Source organism: Eublepharis macularius, chromosome 11, assembly GCF_028583425.1.
Source record: "Eublepharis macularius isolate TG4126 chromosome 11, MPM_Emac_v1.0, whole genome shotgun sequence".
Lineage (NCBI taxonomy): Eukaryota > Metazoa > Chordata > Lepidosauria > Squamata > Eublepharidae > Eublepharis > Eublepharis macularius.
Genome location: NC_072800.1, coordinates 82,554,199 through 82,572,885, shown reverse-complemented (window position 1 = coordinate 82,572,885; position 18,687 = coordinate 82,554,199). Strand labels below are relative to the sequence as shown.

The window sequence follows — 18,687 nt, the reverse complement described above, 5'->3', positions numbered from 1 at the left end:
ATATTCTAAGTTTCTGCTAAAACTGAATTGATATATGGGCAAATTTACCAATAGATATAATATGGTGGTTCTGTTTAGGTGTAAGCACCCTTGCCGTTATTCAGTGTTAAATCATCCTCTTGTTAAAGCATTTTTAGTCTAATGAAAATATGAGATCAATTCTTTGCCGTGGAGGTTGTCATTAAATCAATTGGATAACCAAGTTCATTAGCCCAGTCAATGATACACAAAGCTGAAATAACATTAAGAATAAGAGAATACAGCCTTCTTTTTCACACAAGGCACAGATCAGCCTAAGGTATGAGAAGCTTGTGGTAACTATATTCCACCACTGGATTTTTCCATTTCCCATTGCTGGAAAAGCAGCTGAATTTCAAGAATCATCTTGACCCTTTAAAATGATGGCAGAAGCCAGCCTTACTGTATAATTCTGAACATTATGATCAGTCTGGCCTGTGTTCAATTGTTGTCAGACTTAATAATTTTTGAAATTTGTAATTACAATGTTGCAGAAAATTAAGTACCATTTTTTTCTTACACTAGGTTTGTTTTTGTTTTTTTGCATTTTGCATTTGTCTTGCAGATAAGAGCCGGTAACTTCTGCAACAATTTCAGTCTACTGCAAAGAACAGTTTGGCTCTGTAAAGTCGATTGCAGCTTCATTACACTGCAGCCGCTGCAGATTCGGTGGTGACTGTTTCGGTTATGTATGAATTCCGCTTGCTGTGGCTGTTTCTCCATTTCTGCTAGAAATGGCAGGGGCCTTTTTTCATTTGAAAATAATAAGGATTCCTATACGCCAGGGCTATCTTGATTGGTCGTTGTCTATTAAGATGCAAGTGGAGCTTGGAGAGTGCATGTGATTGATTTTTCCTTGTCCCTTATATAGGAAATATAACAGTGATCTTTTATTTGTAAAAAAAAAAAAGTATCATAAACATAGCACAGAAAGACTCTTTCGTAGTCAGTGATGGAGAAAATGAAACTCTTGTTCAATGCAGTTTTATATCTAGTTTATACTACTTAACAGTGTTGTTGGGGCAATCAGTTGCTGGGCCAGCTGCTGCTCTCCTAAGGCACAATTTGGCTCCACTTAAGAGCTATTAGTTTTGAGCTGAGTGCTCCCATTTAAAGAATGGGAGCTGGTTTTTAAAAAGTTCATAGAATCATAGAATCAAGAGCTGGGAGGGGCCTTACAGACCATCTAGTCCAACCTCCTGCCCAATGCAGGAAGAGCCTAAAGCATCCCCGACAAGTATTTATCTAGCTGCTTCTTGAGAATTGCCAATGTGGGGGAACCTACCACACCCCTATTCAGCTGATTCCACTGCTGAAGTATTCTTAACGTGAAGAACTTTTTCCTAACGTTCAGCTGGTACCTTCCCTCCTATATTTTAAACCAGGGCTTTTTTTCAGCAGGAACGTGGTGGAACGGAGTTCCGGCACCTCTTAAAAATGGTCACATGACTGGTGGCCCCGCCCCCTGATCTCCAGACAGAGCAGAGTTTAGATTGCCCTCCGCACCTCCAAGCGGTGTGGAGGGCAATCTAAACTCCTCTCTGTCTAGAGATCAGGGGGCGAGTCCACCAGTCAAGTGTCTTTTTCGCCAAGGACAATTTAAACTTTAAAAAACTGCCCCCTTGTTCCAGCTGACCAAAAGTGACATCATTGTGTGGTCTTGAGTTCCACCACCTCTTTTCCCAGAAAAAAAGCCCTGGTTTAAACCCACTGTCTCAAGCCCTATCCTCTGCTGCCAACTGGAACTGTCATCTGCAAATTTAATGAGTTCCCCTTTAGCTACTATGACTGTAATCCCGGCAAGGTGTGTAAAAGGGAACTTAAAGAGAGAATGGCCAACTTCTTCACATTGGGGGACTGAACCCTGCCTGGCCGATCTGTCTGGCGCCCAAATTCTCCCAGCCATGATGTCAGGGCCTCTGAGAGGAATTTTATGAGGTGGTGCAAAAAAATTTCAGGTCCCCTTTCCTACTCCATTAGCCAGCTTTTAAAAAAATCCATAACGGTTTAAACATATGGTCAAAAACAGTTTAAAAAATAGGCTTTGAATTTACTTAAAAATGAGCTTTCCTTGCCTTTTTTTGTGAAAAATTTCTAATGACAGCGTCAAAATTAATAGTTCTGGCAATGTTTAATTCAATACTCAGCCTGGCCAAATCCACAAGACGTTCTTGAGACACTGTAGACCTTAAAAAAATTCTTAATCAGATTGAGTTTGCTAAATGATCTCTCTGCAAAAGCTACTGTTGCTGGAATTGTTAAAAGAATTTGTAAGCTGACAAACATTTGGAAACAGGTCACCAAACCCCGTGGTACAGAGTGGTAAGCTGCAGTACTGCAGCCCAAGCTCTGCTCACGACCTGAGTTCGATCCTGGCGGAAGCCGGGTTCAGATAACCAGCTCAAGGTTGACTCAGCCTTCCATCCTTCCGAGGTCAGTAAAATAAGTACCCAGGTTCCTGGAGGTAAAGTGTAGATGACTGGGGAAGGCAATGGCAAACTACCCTGTAAAAGTCCCCACATGGGTCAGTAATGACTCAGTGCTTGCACAGGGGACTACCTTTACCTTTACCAACAAGTCTGTATTCTGTTAATATATTCAACAGATCTAGTGGTTTTAATTGTGCAATTCCAAAATTTGCCTTATGTACTGAAGGTAAATGCTGCATTTCTCTCACACAAAAAAATCCTCATCATTAAGGCCATCAGGATATTGTCTTGATAAAAACAAAGCTTTTTATTTCAAGTCACTTTCTGACATGGTGAGCTATTTCCACAAGAAATTGAACTTTTCAGCCAACTGCTTCACAGCGTTGAATCTTACGTTTAATCCTGCTATAACACTGTCTACCAAAACATAAAACACAAGACTTTCTGAAGTAGGCTTCTTCTGGTGAACCATCTGTCATTCATTTCCAGCAAGTCTTTTGAGAATGCTTTAGGCAATTAAATGTGGCCATTGGTAACACACTTTTCTATTTCTTTTTGAGACGCAAACTCAGTTGTGATGCAACCAATGTCAAGACCTACAGTATTCTTCTCATTTTCTAAACTCACTTCCACTTGAACCTGAAATTCTGTTTCTTTCAGTTCATTTTTGTCATTTTCTGCATGTGCTCCTTTATTAAAACCCTGTACATTACCACCCAAATCAACTGCTCCTTGTTTGGGAATGAGGTTTTCAAGAGTTTTTTCTTCTTCTAATTCTATAGGTAGGTTGAATGGGAATTTTTTAAAAGGCGCCCTTAATCCAACTTGAAGGAGATTTTGTTGTCCCCATTTTTCATGTTCCTCTCATTCTTTCTTTTCATTTGTTAGCTCCTGGTTTGTGAGAATACATTTTCAATGGATGATTCATAATTTCTTCTTTTATATTTAAAGAGGGAAAAATTAACTCCTAATCAGCTCTGATCATTGCCATGTTGCTTCAAAAAATCCTGAGCCCAAACTTACAAAGTTTTAAAATGAATAAATCAGTGAAAATGCAGCCTAGACTGAATGTCACTACAGTAATTAAGGAAAAGAATTAGAACATACCTTCAACTTATCTATCCAAAGTTGCTCTTTATAGAGGGATTTAGAATGTACGAATACACCAACCCTCCCACGGCAACAGTGGCACCAGCCTAAACATTCTGTCTGCCTGGCTGGAGAGTGGAAAGTCATGTGAACTTCTGTCCCTAGTGGAAGATCTTGAGAACGCAATGTAACAACGATGTAAAGGATAAAACTATGCTATGCAGGCCAACAAAATAAGATATAAATTCTAGTCTTCATATGCAAACTGCAGGAAACTCTTGGGTCCCCTTTGACCTCTTTGGGCCCCCTCTGGGCCCACGGACCCTGGTGCGATGCACCTGCTGACCACCCCCCTCATAGGGCCTGCATGATGTCATTGCTGCTCTGCTGTACATTAGCTGGGGATGGTCTCGCTCTACCTGTCAAGTGGTAGCCCACCTAGTGAGGAAGGTCTCACAGCAAACCAATCCCCTCCCACCCACACGCCTTGGTTCAGCTGGGACTCTGTTTTGTAGCATCAAGGTACATTCACACTAAATAGAAGACAATTCAGCATCCTGTAGTGAGAGGGTCTCTGCCCCCTCCTTTTCCCTTCTGTTAAAATAGTTTTAAACTACTTTAAGTTTATAAGCAAGACGTTCCTTAACAGCATGCTGAATCAGCATCAGGCTGCAACGTGAGTCAAGACAACACAGCTTGCCTCCAGAACATATAAAAGTATCCATGATCAGCACTTCCGACCCTGCGGGAGAGTCCCCACTTCACCAGTGGTCATGTGGTGGTAACATCAAAACTTGACTATTATAATGCACTATATATATTGGCCTTCCATCTAAGAACTAGGAGGCTCCAATTGGTGCAAAATGCTGCAGCTCGACGGTTAGCAGGAGCGAGCAGGAGCATGAACATCACTCCCATCCTGCAGTCACACCTATCAGCTACCATGCTCAATTCAAGGTACTGGTTATTACATACAAAGCTCTTCTCAGCCTTGGCCCGAAATACCTATGGGACCGCCTCCCTCCCTATGTCCCTCCACAGCAGCTTTGCTCATCCGTACAGGGTCTCTTGCAGGAGCCAGCCTGCACATGGGCAAAATTAACTGCAGCCCGTACCCGGGCCTTCTCTGTGGTGGCCTCTACCCTTTGGAACAGCCTGCCTGAGAAGGTCAGGAGAGCTCCCACGCTCTTGTCTTTCTGCAAACAATGCAAAACTGAATTATTCAAAAAGGTTTTATTACTCCGATAGGAGGGTGGTATTGTAGGGAGAGGGTCTTAGGTATTTCACTAATAGGAGGATGGTATTGTAGGGAGGGGGTCTTGGGTATTTCACTAATAGGAGGATGGTATTGTAGGGAGGGGTCTTGGGTATTTCACTAATAGGAGGATGGTATTGTAGGGAGGGGGTCTTGGGTATTTCACTAATAGGAGGATGGTATTGTAGGGAGGGGGTCTTGGGTATTTCACTAATAGGAGGGTGGTATTGTAGGGAGGGGGTCTTGGGTATTTCACTAATAGGAGGGTGGTATTGTAGGGAGGGGGTCTTGGATGTTTCGCCAATGAGTTGGGAACCATGGGTTCCACCATTATGTTACTTTACATATTATCTGTTGCTTTGAATATGTACTCGTATATACTGCTTGTGCTTCATGTTGTCTAATGTCAATCCTAGAATTGATTATGTTCTGTTTCAGCAATCCTTCAACCCTGTATTGGATCCTTGCTAATGCTATGTCTTTGTAAACTTGTATTCACCTACCCTATGACATTGTTTATGGAAATGTCCTTGACGCTATATGGAAATGCCTGCCCTTGTCCTTGCTACTGATTGTACTGATCTCACACTATGTAATCTGCCTTGACTATAAATGACATAAATAAATTTAAAAAAATTTTTAATCCCCACTGGCCATCTAAGCAGAAGTTCTGAGATGCTTCCGGGGAGCCCACTATAAAAAGAAATCTCAACAGTTGTCATCACTTGCAGCCCTTTCTAATAACTGGTTAAATTTCTTAAAACGTGTAAACTTTTGCAATGTAGGTAAAGGAAAATGGAAAGAATAAAAAAGGAATAGCTGGACAGAGAGTTTTCTTTCCCGGTGCATTGTCCTCTTCCTTTGCTTATTCCTTGCAAAGGGTTAAGTCCCTATGGTGGGACTAGATCCAGAGGACTGTGGACACTATAGAAGTGAAGTGCTTAATACTGAAGTCAGTCCAGAATGAGGAATTTTCATTAAGTAAAGGAAAAAAGCAACACATCTCTCCTTTTCAAAATAGTGGGAAATAGCTGCTTTTCTTAAATGGAGCTTACTTTGCATAAAAGAAAGTTGATGCTACAGGCTCTCCGTATCATTAAATCAATGCACATTTGTAAGTCACATCATTTACCACCCCGTTTCCTTCTGCTGCTTTTCAGCAAACACAAGGTAGTCTGTCTCTCAAAACTGCCGCGCTTGCATCACCTAAGCGACACTTTTCGTCAAGGGATCTTGGGACTCAAGCAGGGCTGAATCTGTCGGCCTGGCATTCATAAGGGAGGGTTTATTTCAATATGTTGTTGAAACTACCTTGTGTCAGGTTATCTGTCTCAGGGGAGGTGTACATTTCTTATAGCTCATTGCGCCATCTGTTAAAAGACACAGCCACTTGTCTCTCTGCGAGGAGACCACAGATGGAGTGTTTTCCCCCTTGTGCACAAAACTGTCAATAGATGACAAAGCCTTGTTGATTGCAGCCAGGTGGAATCACCAAGGAGGAAGAGAGGGCTACTTGGGTGCTCTTCCATGGACTGACTCCATGAGTGTAGGTAAACAGAAGGAACAAGGGCAGTCGGCAACGAAGGACGGGTGAAATAGACCTGACCTCAAGATGGCCCAGTATTAGGGACTGTTCATAACTGAAGCATCACATAATTAAATTGATCGACCCACATTTCTGAACAAGAACATTAAAAACATCTTCACTTCATAGAGAAGGCAAAGCTACTGGTTTCAATCTGTCTGCTTTACATAACGCTGCTGTTTGTTTTGCCTGTTTTATTATCTCAGCCACTAGTAAAGCTGTTTGGTAAAGACCAAGTCCCATAAGTACTGGTCATGTGAAATGTGATCTGAGCAGGGCTACACATCATATAAGAACTGATCCACATATTCAGACCAATAACACAAGACAGAATCCAAGAGGCCGTACCGTTCCAGATTGCATGGAGGTTGTACTTGAACATAAGAGGAGCTGCACTGGGTCAGAAACATGGTCCATATAGTCCAGCATCCTGTTTCACACTGTTGCCCTGGAGGTCCAACACAGAGGCCAAGGTCACCCATGTTATTTCCTCCTGCCACTGGAATTGGTGGTGGTGGAGAATGCCATCAAGTCATAGCTGACTTGTGACCCCTGGTGGGGGTTTCATGGCAAGAGACTAACCCCTGTCTTTGTTGGAGGTCTCCCATCCAATTACTCCCCAAGGCTAACCCTGCTTAGCTTCTGAGGGCTGACGAGATCGGGCTTTCCTGGGCTATCCAGGAGAGAGCAGAAGTTTACTGACTCTGAATTTGGAGGTTCCCTTTAGTCAGCCTGGCTATCAGCCATGGATACTTCTCTCTTCCATGAATCGAATCCCCTTTTACAACCATCTCTGCTCATGGCCATCACTCCATCCATTGGCTGTGAATTGCACAATTTAATTACTTGTTGAGTAAGGAAATGCTTTCATTTGTCTCTCCTATTGCTCATCAGTTCACTGAGCAATGAGTTTTTACTCATGGAAGAGTAAGGTTGCTAGCCTTCAAGTGGGGAGCCTGAAGATCTCGTGGAAATATGACTGATCTCCACATTACAGAGGGCAGTTCCCTGGAGATAATGGCTGCTTTGGAGGCTGGACTCTATGGTATTATACCCCAATGAGGTCCCTCCCCTTTCCAAACTCTACTCTCTACAAGCTCTACCCCCAAATCTCTGAATTTCCAAACCTGGAGTTGGCAACCCTGTGGGAGAAGGAGAAAAATTTCTCTCTACATACCGCCCTGTGCATAATTCTATAAACCCTCCTTAGTTGTCTTTTTTCCAAACCTTTTTTTTTGGTCAAATTACTCTTTCCATCCTCCTCTAAGTCACACAAATTTTCCTCTCTTATTCGTGGCGGCCTGTCTATGGAGGCATGTGAGCTTATGCACAGTCATTTTCCTATGTTAAAGCTTGACTTGCACAGATGGTTAAGATGTACAGTCCAAGCAGGGATGTACAAATATGGGATTTTCCATTTCCATTTAGTTTTCATATATAATGATTGCAAAGATTTCTCATCATCCGTTTTCTTTGTTTGTGTTCCTTTTATGGCAATTTTACAGTGTTCTTATGATACGCCATTTTTATCACATTTTATGCCATTTAAATATTATGCATCATTTATGTCATTTGTATGCAAAAACAAGCATCAGTTTTAACAGCAATTGGTCTGTTTGTTATTATAGTGTGTGTATGGTGGGGGCCTACCATTTTGTCCTAGCCACCAAAAAGCTATGAGAGAACTTCGGCTTTTTGAATTAAACCATAGCCATGAAATTTGGCAGCCTGTCTTGTTCTAAGAGTCTCTCTACATGAGACAGCTCAGCACGTGTTCGTCAAGTGTAGGGAGATGCAATGTAAGCCAGGAAGTGTAGTTTTAAAAGACAGAGCCAGCGGAGATTGCTCCTCAGAGGGTTTGTTAATTTCCTCTTTACCTCCCAGAAGACTGTCAATTTCACCTCTCCAGTCTAAAACTGTGTGGGAACACAACCAAAGGGCAGCGAGGAATGGAAATGGGCTGGAGCTGCCTTCCAGAACCGGGCTCGGACCTGGAGAGGTTATAATGGGCTGAAGTTTCCCTTCTGGCATTTCACGGCCCCTTAACACAGCTCCAGTGTTTAGCAAAACCTTTGCCCTGCCGCCAGCTCTTTCTTTTTAAACTACCCTTCCTGGCTGACTTTGCATCTCCCAACACGTGTTCTTCACGTGTCAGATGTCTTGTGTAGAGACACTCTGTGTCATGTAGTTAGGAGAGGACGTCTCTTCCAATAGTTGCACAGGATTTAAAACCTTACACTTGTGTGGTGGGTTTATTTTCAAACTGCTCTCTCATTGGCAGCTTTGCAGTCCTTTTTATCTTTGGCCAATTAGCCCATCTTGATGGCCATCGGCTCCATGGAACATGCAAGCATGCCAGTAAATCCCAGACTTAATATGCAGACTTGTCAGACTTGAGAGAATGGAGCTATTGGACTGACCTAACTGTCTGACACCATTAAACTAAGCAAACGAGACACGTGGGAGCAACGCCCAGCTAGGCTACTCACCTCCACAGAACACCTCTGGGTCCCGCTGTCCTTTCACAGTGTTGCCAAACAGAGCTAGCAGGAGGAGCAGCAGGAGCAATTCTGACTGAAGCAAAGCCATCCCCATGTGTCAATCTGAGGAAGTGCACAAGGCATTGGTGAAAAAAAATGTGCTTGTACTGGTAGTCCTTCATAGACTGAATCTTGGCAGGCAGATAGGATTAAACTATAGCCCTGGGATAAGAATCCCCGAGATTGCCAACTTTGCATCTTGATTATTGAAATGAGCCTTCGTTCTTCAGATGGGAACCCTTTCTATGCCTCTCTGGCCCCAGGGTTCTTTTGCCAAAAAAAAAAAAGGCTCCTAACAAAGTACTGATCAGTGTGACGGATCTGTTATGTACAACGCACCTTGTTAAATGTACATCCTATAATATATATTGCACAGAAGTATATATATGTAAATAACCAAATTCTTGCATTTAACAAGGTTATGTGAAACATACCCTGTTAAAGGTACATCCTATAATATATTATACACAGAATTATATGTAAAAGACTGAATTCTTGCATTTAACAAGGTTACGTACAACACACCTTGTTAAAGGTACATCCTATAATATATTGAATACAGAATTATATGTAAAAGACTGGATTCTTGCATTTAACAAGGTTACGTGCAACACACCTTGTTAAAGGTACATCCTATAATATATTGAATACAGAATTATATGTAAAAGACTGGATTCTTGCATTTAACAAGGTTACGTGCAACACACCTTGTTAAAGGTACATCCTATAATATATTGAATACAGAATTATATGTAAAAGACTGGATTCTTGCATTTAACAAGGTTACGTGCAACACACCTTGTTAAAGGTACATCCTATAATATATTGAATACAGAATTATATGTAAAAGACTGGATTCTTGCATTTAACAAGGTTATATACAATATACCTTGTTAAATGTACATCCTATAATATATTGCACACAGAATTATATGTAAATGACCGAATTCTGACAGAATATTAAACGCACAGGATAAAATCCTGGAAATCCATCTAACTGCAAGAAAATGCCTCAGCTCTTCCTTCGTGGCAGTGTACATTGCTGTTCCCTGTTCCATCTTAGTTTCACAATATCCCTGTGAAGTTTATTAGGTCAAGAGAGAGTGTGTCCATTTGTCTGATGAAGGGAGCTTTGACTCTCAAAAGCTCACACCTTGGAAATCTAGTTGGTCTCTAAGGTACTACGGGACCCGAATAAGAATTGGAATCCAGATCTTCCAAGATTCTAACTGCCCTGGCTCAACCTGAAAGGGACAGACAAAAATCACAATTCCAAATCCTGTTAAGGTGGGGGGGAAATCACCAGGTGTGATGACACTTGAAATCTCCACAGTGAAGGGATCTAAAATATTCCGAGTGTGCTTATTTACATTATAGCCCACTTTTCTCCCTGAGACTCAAGGTGGATTATAGATTATGAATGAATACAATCAACAAGGTGATACATCTAATAAGCAATGTAATAGGACTAGGAACTGCAGAAATTTGAAACAAAGCATAAGCATTAAACATGGCATGTTAAGCAATGCAGAACATGGTATTACACCAATGCATTTTTCAGGGCCAATCTGTTATGCTGTAGCACTGTTTCATTGAGGAAAATGCCCTCCTGAGCAATTGTTTTGCACAGTTTGTGAAATGCCCAAAGCATGGAAGCCTTCCTAACTTGCTCAAGCAGGCCATTCCACAGGATGTGGGCTGCTACAGAGAATGCAACTGTACAGGCAGTTGTTGATCTTGCCCATCTGCAGGGTGGCACCTGCAGAAGACCCTGTTCAGGTGTAGTTGTTGCAGTGGGATACAGGTGGAGAGGTGGTCTTGTAGACATGTGGGTCTAAGGCCATGAAAGGCCTTGTATGTGAGAACCAATACCTTGAATTAAGCTTGATAATTGATGGGCAGCCAATGGATTGACTGCAGAATGGGAGTAACATGGAAGCTGTGCCTAGCTCCTGATAATAACCAAACTGCAATATTCTGCACCAACTGGAGTTTTTAAGTTGACTCCAAGGGGAGACCTATGTAGAGTGTATTATAGTAGTCTAGACTACAATGGATCCAAGTGGCCAGAATGGCCAGGTCAAGGTAGGGAACCACTTCTTGACCTAACTACATTGGAAAAAAGCATTTTTGCAGCTGCATTAACTTGCTTCTCAAGCAATAATACAGGGTATAACCCCTAGGCTCGTAACCAAACCAGCAAGGGGCAGCAAACCTTTTCAAAAGTGGGAAGCACAATATCAATTCCCAGCCAGCATCAATTTCATGTTGTCTGGGTTTAGTGTCAGTTTGTTCACTTTTAGCCATTTAACCACAACTGTCAAGCAGCAACTCAAGACTTCTACTGCATCACCAGGGGATTTGTATAGAGAGAGAGTTAGGTGTCATCATATTGATGACTTCCAATTCCAAAACTATGAGTGGTTTTTCCTAAATAACAACAACAACACTAATAAGAACCATGTGTTTATATACCACTCTTCTGGACAGATTACAGCCACACTCAGAGTAGTTAACAAAGTCAGTGTTATTATTATCCCCACAATGCAGCTGGGATGCTGGGGCTGAGAGGAGTGGCTGACCTAAGGCCACCTGCAGAGCTCATGGCAGTAGTTGGAGTCGAACCAGCAGAGTGCTGGCTCAGAGCCCAGTCACTTAACCACTATGCTATAGCATACAGCAGCTCTATGCTACAGCAGCTTTACATAGAGGTTCAATAACATGAGGGATAAGATTGTGCCCTGTAAAGCCCCACAAGATAATTCCCACACTGAAAATAGCTGGTCTCCAATGCAACCCTTTGAGACTGATCCATAAGGAGTGATTTAAATCAGTCCAAGGTACATCCCCTAATAACCATTTCTGTCTCCAGCTGCCTCAACAGGATGGCATGATCTCATGTATCAAAGGCTGCAGGTGGACTCAGTAGCAACAACAAAGACGGAGTATTGTCGAAGGCTTTCACGGCCGGAGAACGATGGTTGTTGTGGGTTTTCCGGGCTGTATTGCCGTGGTCTTGGCATTGTAGTTCCTGATGTTTCACCAGCAGCTGTGGCTGGCATCTTCAGAGGTGTAGCACCAAAAGACAGAGATCTCTCAGTGTCACAGTGACTGGCGAAACGTCAGGAACTACAATGCCAAGACCACGGCAATACAGCCCGGAAAACCCACAACAACCAACAAAGACGGAGGTCATCAGAGTTTTCTCTGTCCCATAGCCCAGCCTAAAACCAGACTGAAAAAGGTCCACAGCAAATGAGTTATCCAAGAATTTTGAGAAGAGAAACAGATTTTTAAAGAAGCTTTAAAAGTGTGGGAAATGGTGGGAGGCTGATTCTTATGCAGCGTGACGCATTCCTCAATTCATGGGACGATCAAAAATATGGAGGGAAGGACTCTTTCAGGTTCGATTAACTTCCAGGGTAGTAACCTTCTCAGTATTTACTATTCTACCCTGTACTATAACTGTACCCCAACACCTTTGCTTTTTTGCGTCATCATAAGATGTGCTTAGAACAAAATGCATTGTATGTAAGATATGTCACACTGTGATTGCTACTTCTTCCTCTGCGTGATTCCTCTGTATATCAGTGCCCTGTTTCTGTTACAGCAACCAGCTCACTTCTTTGATATTTAAATAGCCCTGAACTGCACCTGTGACACTTCTGGCTGCAACAGGAACATTCCAGATACACACCGCAGTCTGCTCTAAAGCTTGGTAGCCAGTCCATCAAGACAGGATTCTCCCTGGTTTAGAATGCTTGTGTTGAGCCGTGTTTTTCAACAACAACAACAACAACAACAACAACAAACAACTGCACTTATATACCACTCTCCTAGACAGATTAGTGCCTCACCCAGAGCAGTGAACATGTTAGTGGCTTTCCCAAGGTCACCTACTGAGCTCATGGCAGTAGTGGGATTCAAACCAATAGAATGATAATTCGCAGCCAAACCATTTAACCACCTTCATTGAAGAGATCCATGCAGTTATATAGAAAAGTTCAGTGCCTAAGGTTGCCAGATCACAACCTGGAAATCAAGCCTTTCTCAGCAATGCTGCAGGTACAAGAGGTTGCACACACAGCCCCCCCCCTCCTTCCTCCTCTGGCCCATTACCTGACAGGTGGGAAAAGACTGTTGCACTGATATAGATAAAAGCACATGACAATAATCAATACTGAGCAATACTAGGCCAAGCACTTGTATTCTAGATGAACTTTCAAACTTTGCATGAACTGTCTGTGTGTGTTTTTTCTAAGTATTAGGTAATTCTAACAGGTGTGCTTTAATATTTTGACAGTTAATTAAAATAGTGGACTCTATCAAGATTAATGTTCCTCTATCAGAGATTCAACCAGTAGTGATCTCTCAACTTTTTCTGACATTTCTCAGAGATTTATAGTTTTGTTTTGCAAGTTTGAGGATAACGTCATTTTTTACTAATTGGAAGGTTATACAATAGAAACTATGAATATTCAATGAAGCATCAGACCAATTATTGTTTGTTTGTGCTATCACGTGAAAAGCTCTTAGATATTTGCATATGATGACTTATAAAAATGCAAATTCAGCTAGAATGTCAAAGCTCTGATGGAAGAAATCTCTTGAGAGAATTTAGGTGAGAATTTATTTTTACCTATGCATTTCATAGAAACTTTGATTATGTTAAACTTGGAATTTATTAAGAAATATTAGCAAACTTATTTCTTATTGCTTTTCTGTGTTCTGTTTTTATAGGATTTATATTAATAACCATTTATATTTTAATTACTTCCTTCATTAAAAAACTAGGGTATATTTTCAATAAAGTGAAATAAACTCTAGACAGGTGTCTGTGTGTTTAATAAAGAGTTGCAAAGCAATATTGAACCCTATATATAAATAAATGTACTGATAAATAGGTGGTTCAAAGAACTTAGCTATTTGACAGGTGTAAGAACTAATTGCCGAAAGCTTTCCAAGAGAAAGATACATCTTTCTTTTGGCTAATAGAAGCTTAGTTTCAGACATGGGCAAAAGCTCGTTACAAGATTGGTTGAAAAAAACATAGCAATGAATTGGAAAGCTGAGGCCAGGGAATTAGTAAAAATACATAACCAGACCTATAGTATAAGATTCCTTCATCAACACCCCTTGCCCACCCTGCTTCCCTAACTAAGTAAAGTTCAGGCTCTGGGAAAGAAATGCATCTGCATCAGAGTCCCCCCCCCCCCATAAACCCTAGTGCTGGAACTGGCTCATTTTACCCCTCTCACAAACAGAGGAATAGCACAACCCTGTGAATTCAATGAGGCATGAACACACCTGTGGAAAAGAATTGTTTTGCATGCTGGTCACAGTCAAGTTTCAAAACAAGCCAGATTGCTTTCTCAGCAACCAATGAGAAGATTTCCCCAACTAGTCAGCAATAATTCACGTTAATAATCCTCCAGCACCTTCATTCAAACTGGTTCGCTGTGGCTGGATCAGTTCAGATCTCTCTCTTGGAATCTTTATGGCTTTTAAATGTTTTCCATCACCTAATTTGACAACAACCTCTTGAGAATAACACATCAGACATTGCCAAATCAGATCTTATTTTCTCCTGCTCAGTAATATGCCTAAAGTTAGATTTATATGTTTATGATGGACACATGGCTGCCACTGAAAACAGTAGCCCTGTGTTCTCCACTCTACTTCGTGATATCTAGTGATACAAACTAAGTGACTAGCAAGATGGTGCTGCAAGTTCCTGCCTTCCACTGCTTTAGCTGTAGTTTGTGAGGATGGGAATCTTGCAGGGAAATGACATCACATTAGGCATGATAGACACATGGCTTCCACTGAAAACAGCAGCCATGTGTTCTCCTCTGTGACATCTAGTTATACAAAACAAGTGGCTAGCAAGATGGTGCAGCAAGTTTCTGCCTTTCCACTACTTTAGCTGTAGTTTGTGAGGATGGGAATCTTGCAGGGAAATAACATCACATTAGGCATTTGTATCACTATATACTCCTGGGAAGGAGGAAAGAACAAGATAAGGAGTGGCAGTTTTGGCCCATGTTGGATGGATTTGTTTATGTACATAAAATTTAATTTGGATTCAGATTCAGTTAGTTCAAAAGTAGCTTGCCATTTTTAATATTGTTAGGTTGTGGGTTGGATCCCACAATAAATCTCCAAGGAAGGAAGGGATATCTGTCAGTGGAACAGGATTTCCATGCCTCCCTCATCCTGATGTAGTACAAAAAGATCCCTAAAATACAGCTCCAGTGGACAGATGACCCCCACCCCTGAAACATTATAAATGGGAGTTGGAGATCTGCAGTGGAAAGCCAGTTTGGTGTACTGGTTAAGAGTGGCAGGACTCTAATCTGGAGAGCTGGGTTTGATGCCCTGCTCCTCCGCTTGAAGCCAGCTGGGTGATCTTGGGTCAGGCACAGCTCTCTCAGAGCTCTCTCAGCCCCACCCACCCCACAGGCTGATGGTCGTGAGGATAATAATAACACACTTTGTAAACCCCTCTGAGAATTTTATTATAATATTATTATTGAGTGTCAAAAATCCACTTCCCTTAGCAGATATATATTCAGATTTACATGCTTGAAGTTATTCGCGCATTTAGATGATGTTCTAATGGCTTTCTGTGGGAAACATATCTCCCCCTGTAGCATTTTGTCTTCTAACATGTTGTGATGAACTTCTGCGGCATTGTGTCGCTCACCCAAGGGATACTCCTTCCCAATTTTCCAGAAGTAGGGAAAACATTCCTGCTCTAGAGGCAATGAACATTCTCACTTATGGGAAAAATGGTTTAAGCAATCTAGTGTTTGTCACAGCAAAATAAGGAGAGGAGAGCAGGGCTTCCTTTATTGTATGCTCAACTTTTCTTAAAAATAGACCTCTTGTGGGATGTGCCACTGCCTGGTGATGCAAAGCCCCTCTTGACGCTCCCAGATGATTCCCACTTGGATGGCCCTTACCCAGTTTGTTGCTGGCCTCAGACTAGAGGAACAGGGCTTGTTGTCCCATAGCCTTCTCCGTGCTCTCTGAACCTCAGCACCCAGAGGACCCTAGAAAGTCCTTATCCTGATTTCTAATATCCCATTTGGAGCGCTCCATGCAAACATGCACACATATTTTGTTCGTTTGAAGGAGCAAAGCATGCTGAATCATGATTTTTTACTTCTTTATAAAAGGTGTGTGTGTGGGGGGGGGAAGAGTCTCAGCGCTTATACTTTGGATGAGCAAAGTCAACGTTTATACTATCCTGATTTCCAGGCTATGCGCCTCTCCACCTCTGCCTGATCCAAGGCATATCATTCCCATTGACCCAAAGATAACTCACATTGGACCATGAGCCGAGTACTTCCTTTTATTCATAGCAGAGGATTATTTGAAGATTGCAGGATAAGTGGAGGATTCCCCATCTTCTCGTAGGAGAGGTTGCAAACAAAGACAGGGAAAGGGCCATAAAAGCACACTAATTCAGAGCCAAGCTACATGTGACGCCTAACACAGGTTGGACACTTGTCAGCTTCCCTCAAGTTTTGATGGGAAATGTAGGCGTTTTGGTCTTGCAGCTTGGCTCTCCATTTAATTGAAGTGTACAGAGCGGCAGTCTATGGGAGGGAGAACATGCGGTTGGCAGGGGAATGCAGGCGTCAGGCTCTCACCGGGCGCCCCCTTCCCCTCTGCTGTGTGTGTGTGTGTGTGTTTGTAAACTTCAGTTAAATGGAGAGCCAAGCTGTAAGACCAGGACGCCTACATTTCCCATCAAAACTTGAGGTAAGCTGACAAGTGTCCAACCTGTGTCAGGCGTCACTTGTAGCTTGGCTCTAAATCACACTAGAGCAGGCTCTCCTTAGAGGAAATTGCCCACAAAGAGTTTGGATACTACATTTCCCATCCGCCTGTTCTTTAAAGGCACAAGCTCTTATGCTGATGGGACAGCACAGCCCTCCTTAGCCTGGCCCCACTTGGATTGGAATGCCTCCCTGCATACTTTCAGCTGCCCCTCTTCTCCTGCAAGATTCTCAGCCTCAGCTGACCAGGAGTCACCATGGCTGGAAGAGCAGCAGTATCCCTTTCAATGCCTGCTTCAGGGCTATCTGGTTGACCCAGCATGACTGGAACTTTAGTATGACATTTATTTATGTTTATTTATGTCATTTATAATCTGCCTTTCTCACAGAGATCCAAGCTACAAGAGACGAATTACACAAGGAGGAGCAGGTAAAGGGAGTCTCTCAGCCTGGAGGCTGAGTTTTAAAAGAGATCGGACGGCTTTGTTGATTTCCCCTCTCTACAGAGCCAGGGAGATGCTGCTCAGAGGATTTGTTCATTTCCTCTTTGCCTCTGGAAGGCACTGTCCATTTCACCTCTCCTTCTGAGAGGCAAAGAGGAAATAAACAAACCCTCTGAGCAGCATCTCCCTGGCTCTGTAGAGAGAGGGAATCAACAAAGCCTTCCAATCACTTTTAAATCTGATGCAGAGGAGTTAGCCGTGTTAGTCTGTGGTAGCAAAATCAAAAAGAGTCCAGTAGCACCTTTAAGACTAACCAATTTTATTGTAGCATAAGCTTTCGAGAATCAAGTTCTCTTCGTCAGACGCCTGATACAGAGACTGGCCAAATACAGAAGAGCAGGAGAGAGAAGAGAGGCGGCAATTAGGGGGGGAGGGGGAGGGAGCAATCAAAACATTCCTTTGCTAGTATATGTAAACATCTCCTTTTGGTGTGTGTATCAGTTGGCTTCAAAGGAGTTTGCCCTGTTAGTTTGTAGCAGCCAAACAGCTAGACCATCCAATTCCAATGTAGTATGGGCCTTCGACAACCACAGCTCTCCCTGCCAGATGCATCTGACAAAGAGATCTGTGGTTCCCGAAAGCCCACACCAGGTGCCACTGAGCTCCCCCAGACCCCACCTCTGTAAAGGAAATCTGTTACCTGTGGTAATGTGATAACCATTCATAGTCCCTATTCAGTCCCAGCTTGACAGAGTCAAATTTGCATATGAATTCCAGTTCAGCAGCCTCCCGTTGGATTTTGTTTTTGAAAGGTTTCTGTTGAACTACAGTGACCTTTAAGTCTTTGATGGAATGTCCTGGTAGATTGAAGTGTTCTCCCACTGGTTTCTGGACGTTTCCATTTCTAATGTCAGATTTGTGTCCATTTATTCTTTTGCGTAGAGGTTGGCTGGTTTGTCCAATGTACAGAGCAGAAGGACATTGTTGGCACATGAGGGCATATATCAGATTGGAGGATGAGCAGCTGTAAGAGCCAGAGACAGTGTAGTTGATGCCATTGGGTCCTGTAATTGTATTCCCTGGGTAGATATAGGGGCAGAGCTGGCATCTGGGTCTGTTGCAGGGCCTGGTACCTGTGCTGGTGATTCTGCTGGCCGATTCATGATTGTAAGTGAGAAGTCGTTTAAGATTGGTGGGCTGTCTGTAGGCTGGCTCTTACAGCTGCTCATCCTCCAATCTGATATATGCCCTCATGTGCCAACAATGTCCTTCTGCTCTGTACATTGGACAAACCAGCCAACCTCTACGCAAAAGAATAAATGGACACAAATCTGACATTAGAAATGGAAACGTCCAGAAACCAGTGGGAGAACACTTCAATCTACCAGGACATTCCATCAAAGACTTAAAGGTCACTGTAGTTCAACAGAAACCTTTCAAAAACAAAATCCAACGGGAGGCTGCTGAACTGGAATTCATATGCAAATTTGACTCTGTCAAGCTGGGACTGAATAGGGACTATGAATGGTTATCACATTACC

At 42.5% G+C, this 18,687-nt stretch overlaps 1 protein-coding gene across 1 annotated transcript in view; it reads right to left on the bottom strand.

Moving 5' to 3' along the window:
* Nucleotides 1-8,971, bottom strand: part of CNPY1 (canopy FGF signaling regulator 1) — a 48,043-nt gene extending 39,072 nt beyond the window's left edge. Inside the window, exon 1 of the mRNA XM_054992003.1 lies at nt 8,866-8,971. Coding sequence (XP_054847978.1) covers nt 8,866-8,971 — 106 coding nt within the window. The remainder of the gene's footprint in view (nt 1-8,865) is intronic.
* Nucleotides 8,972-18,687: the final 9,716 nt, after the last annotated feature.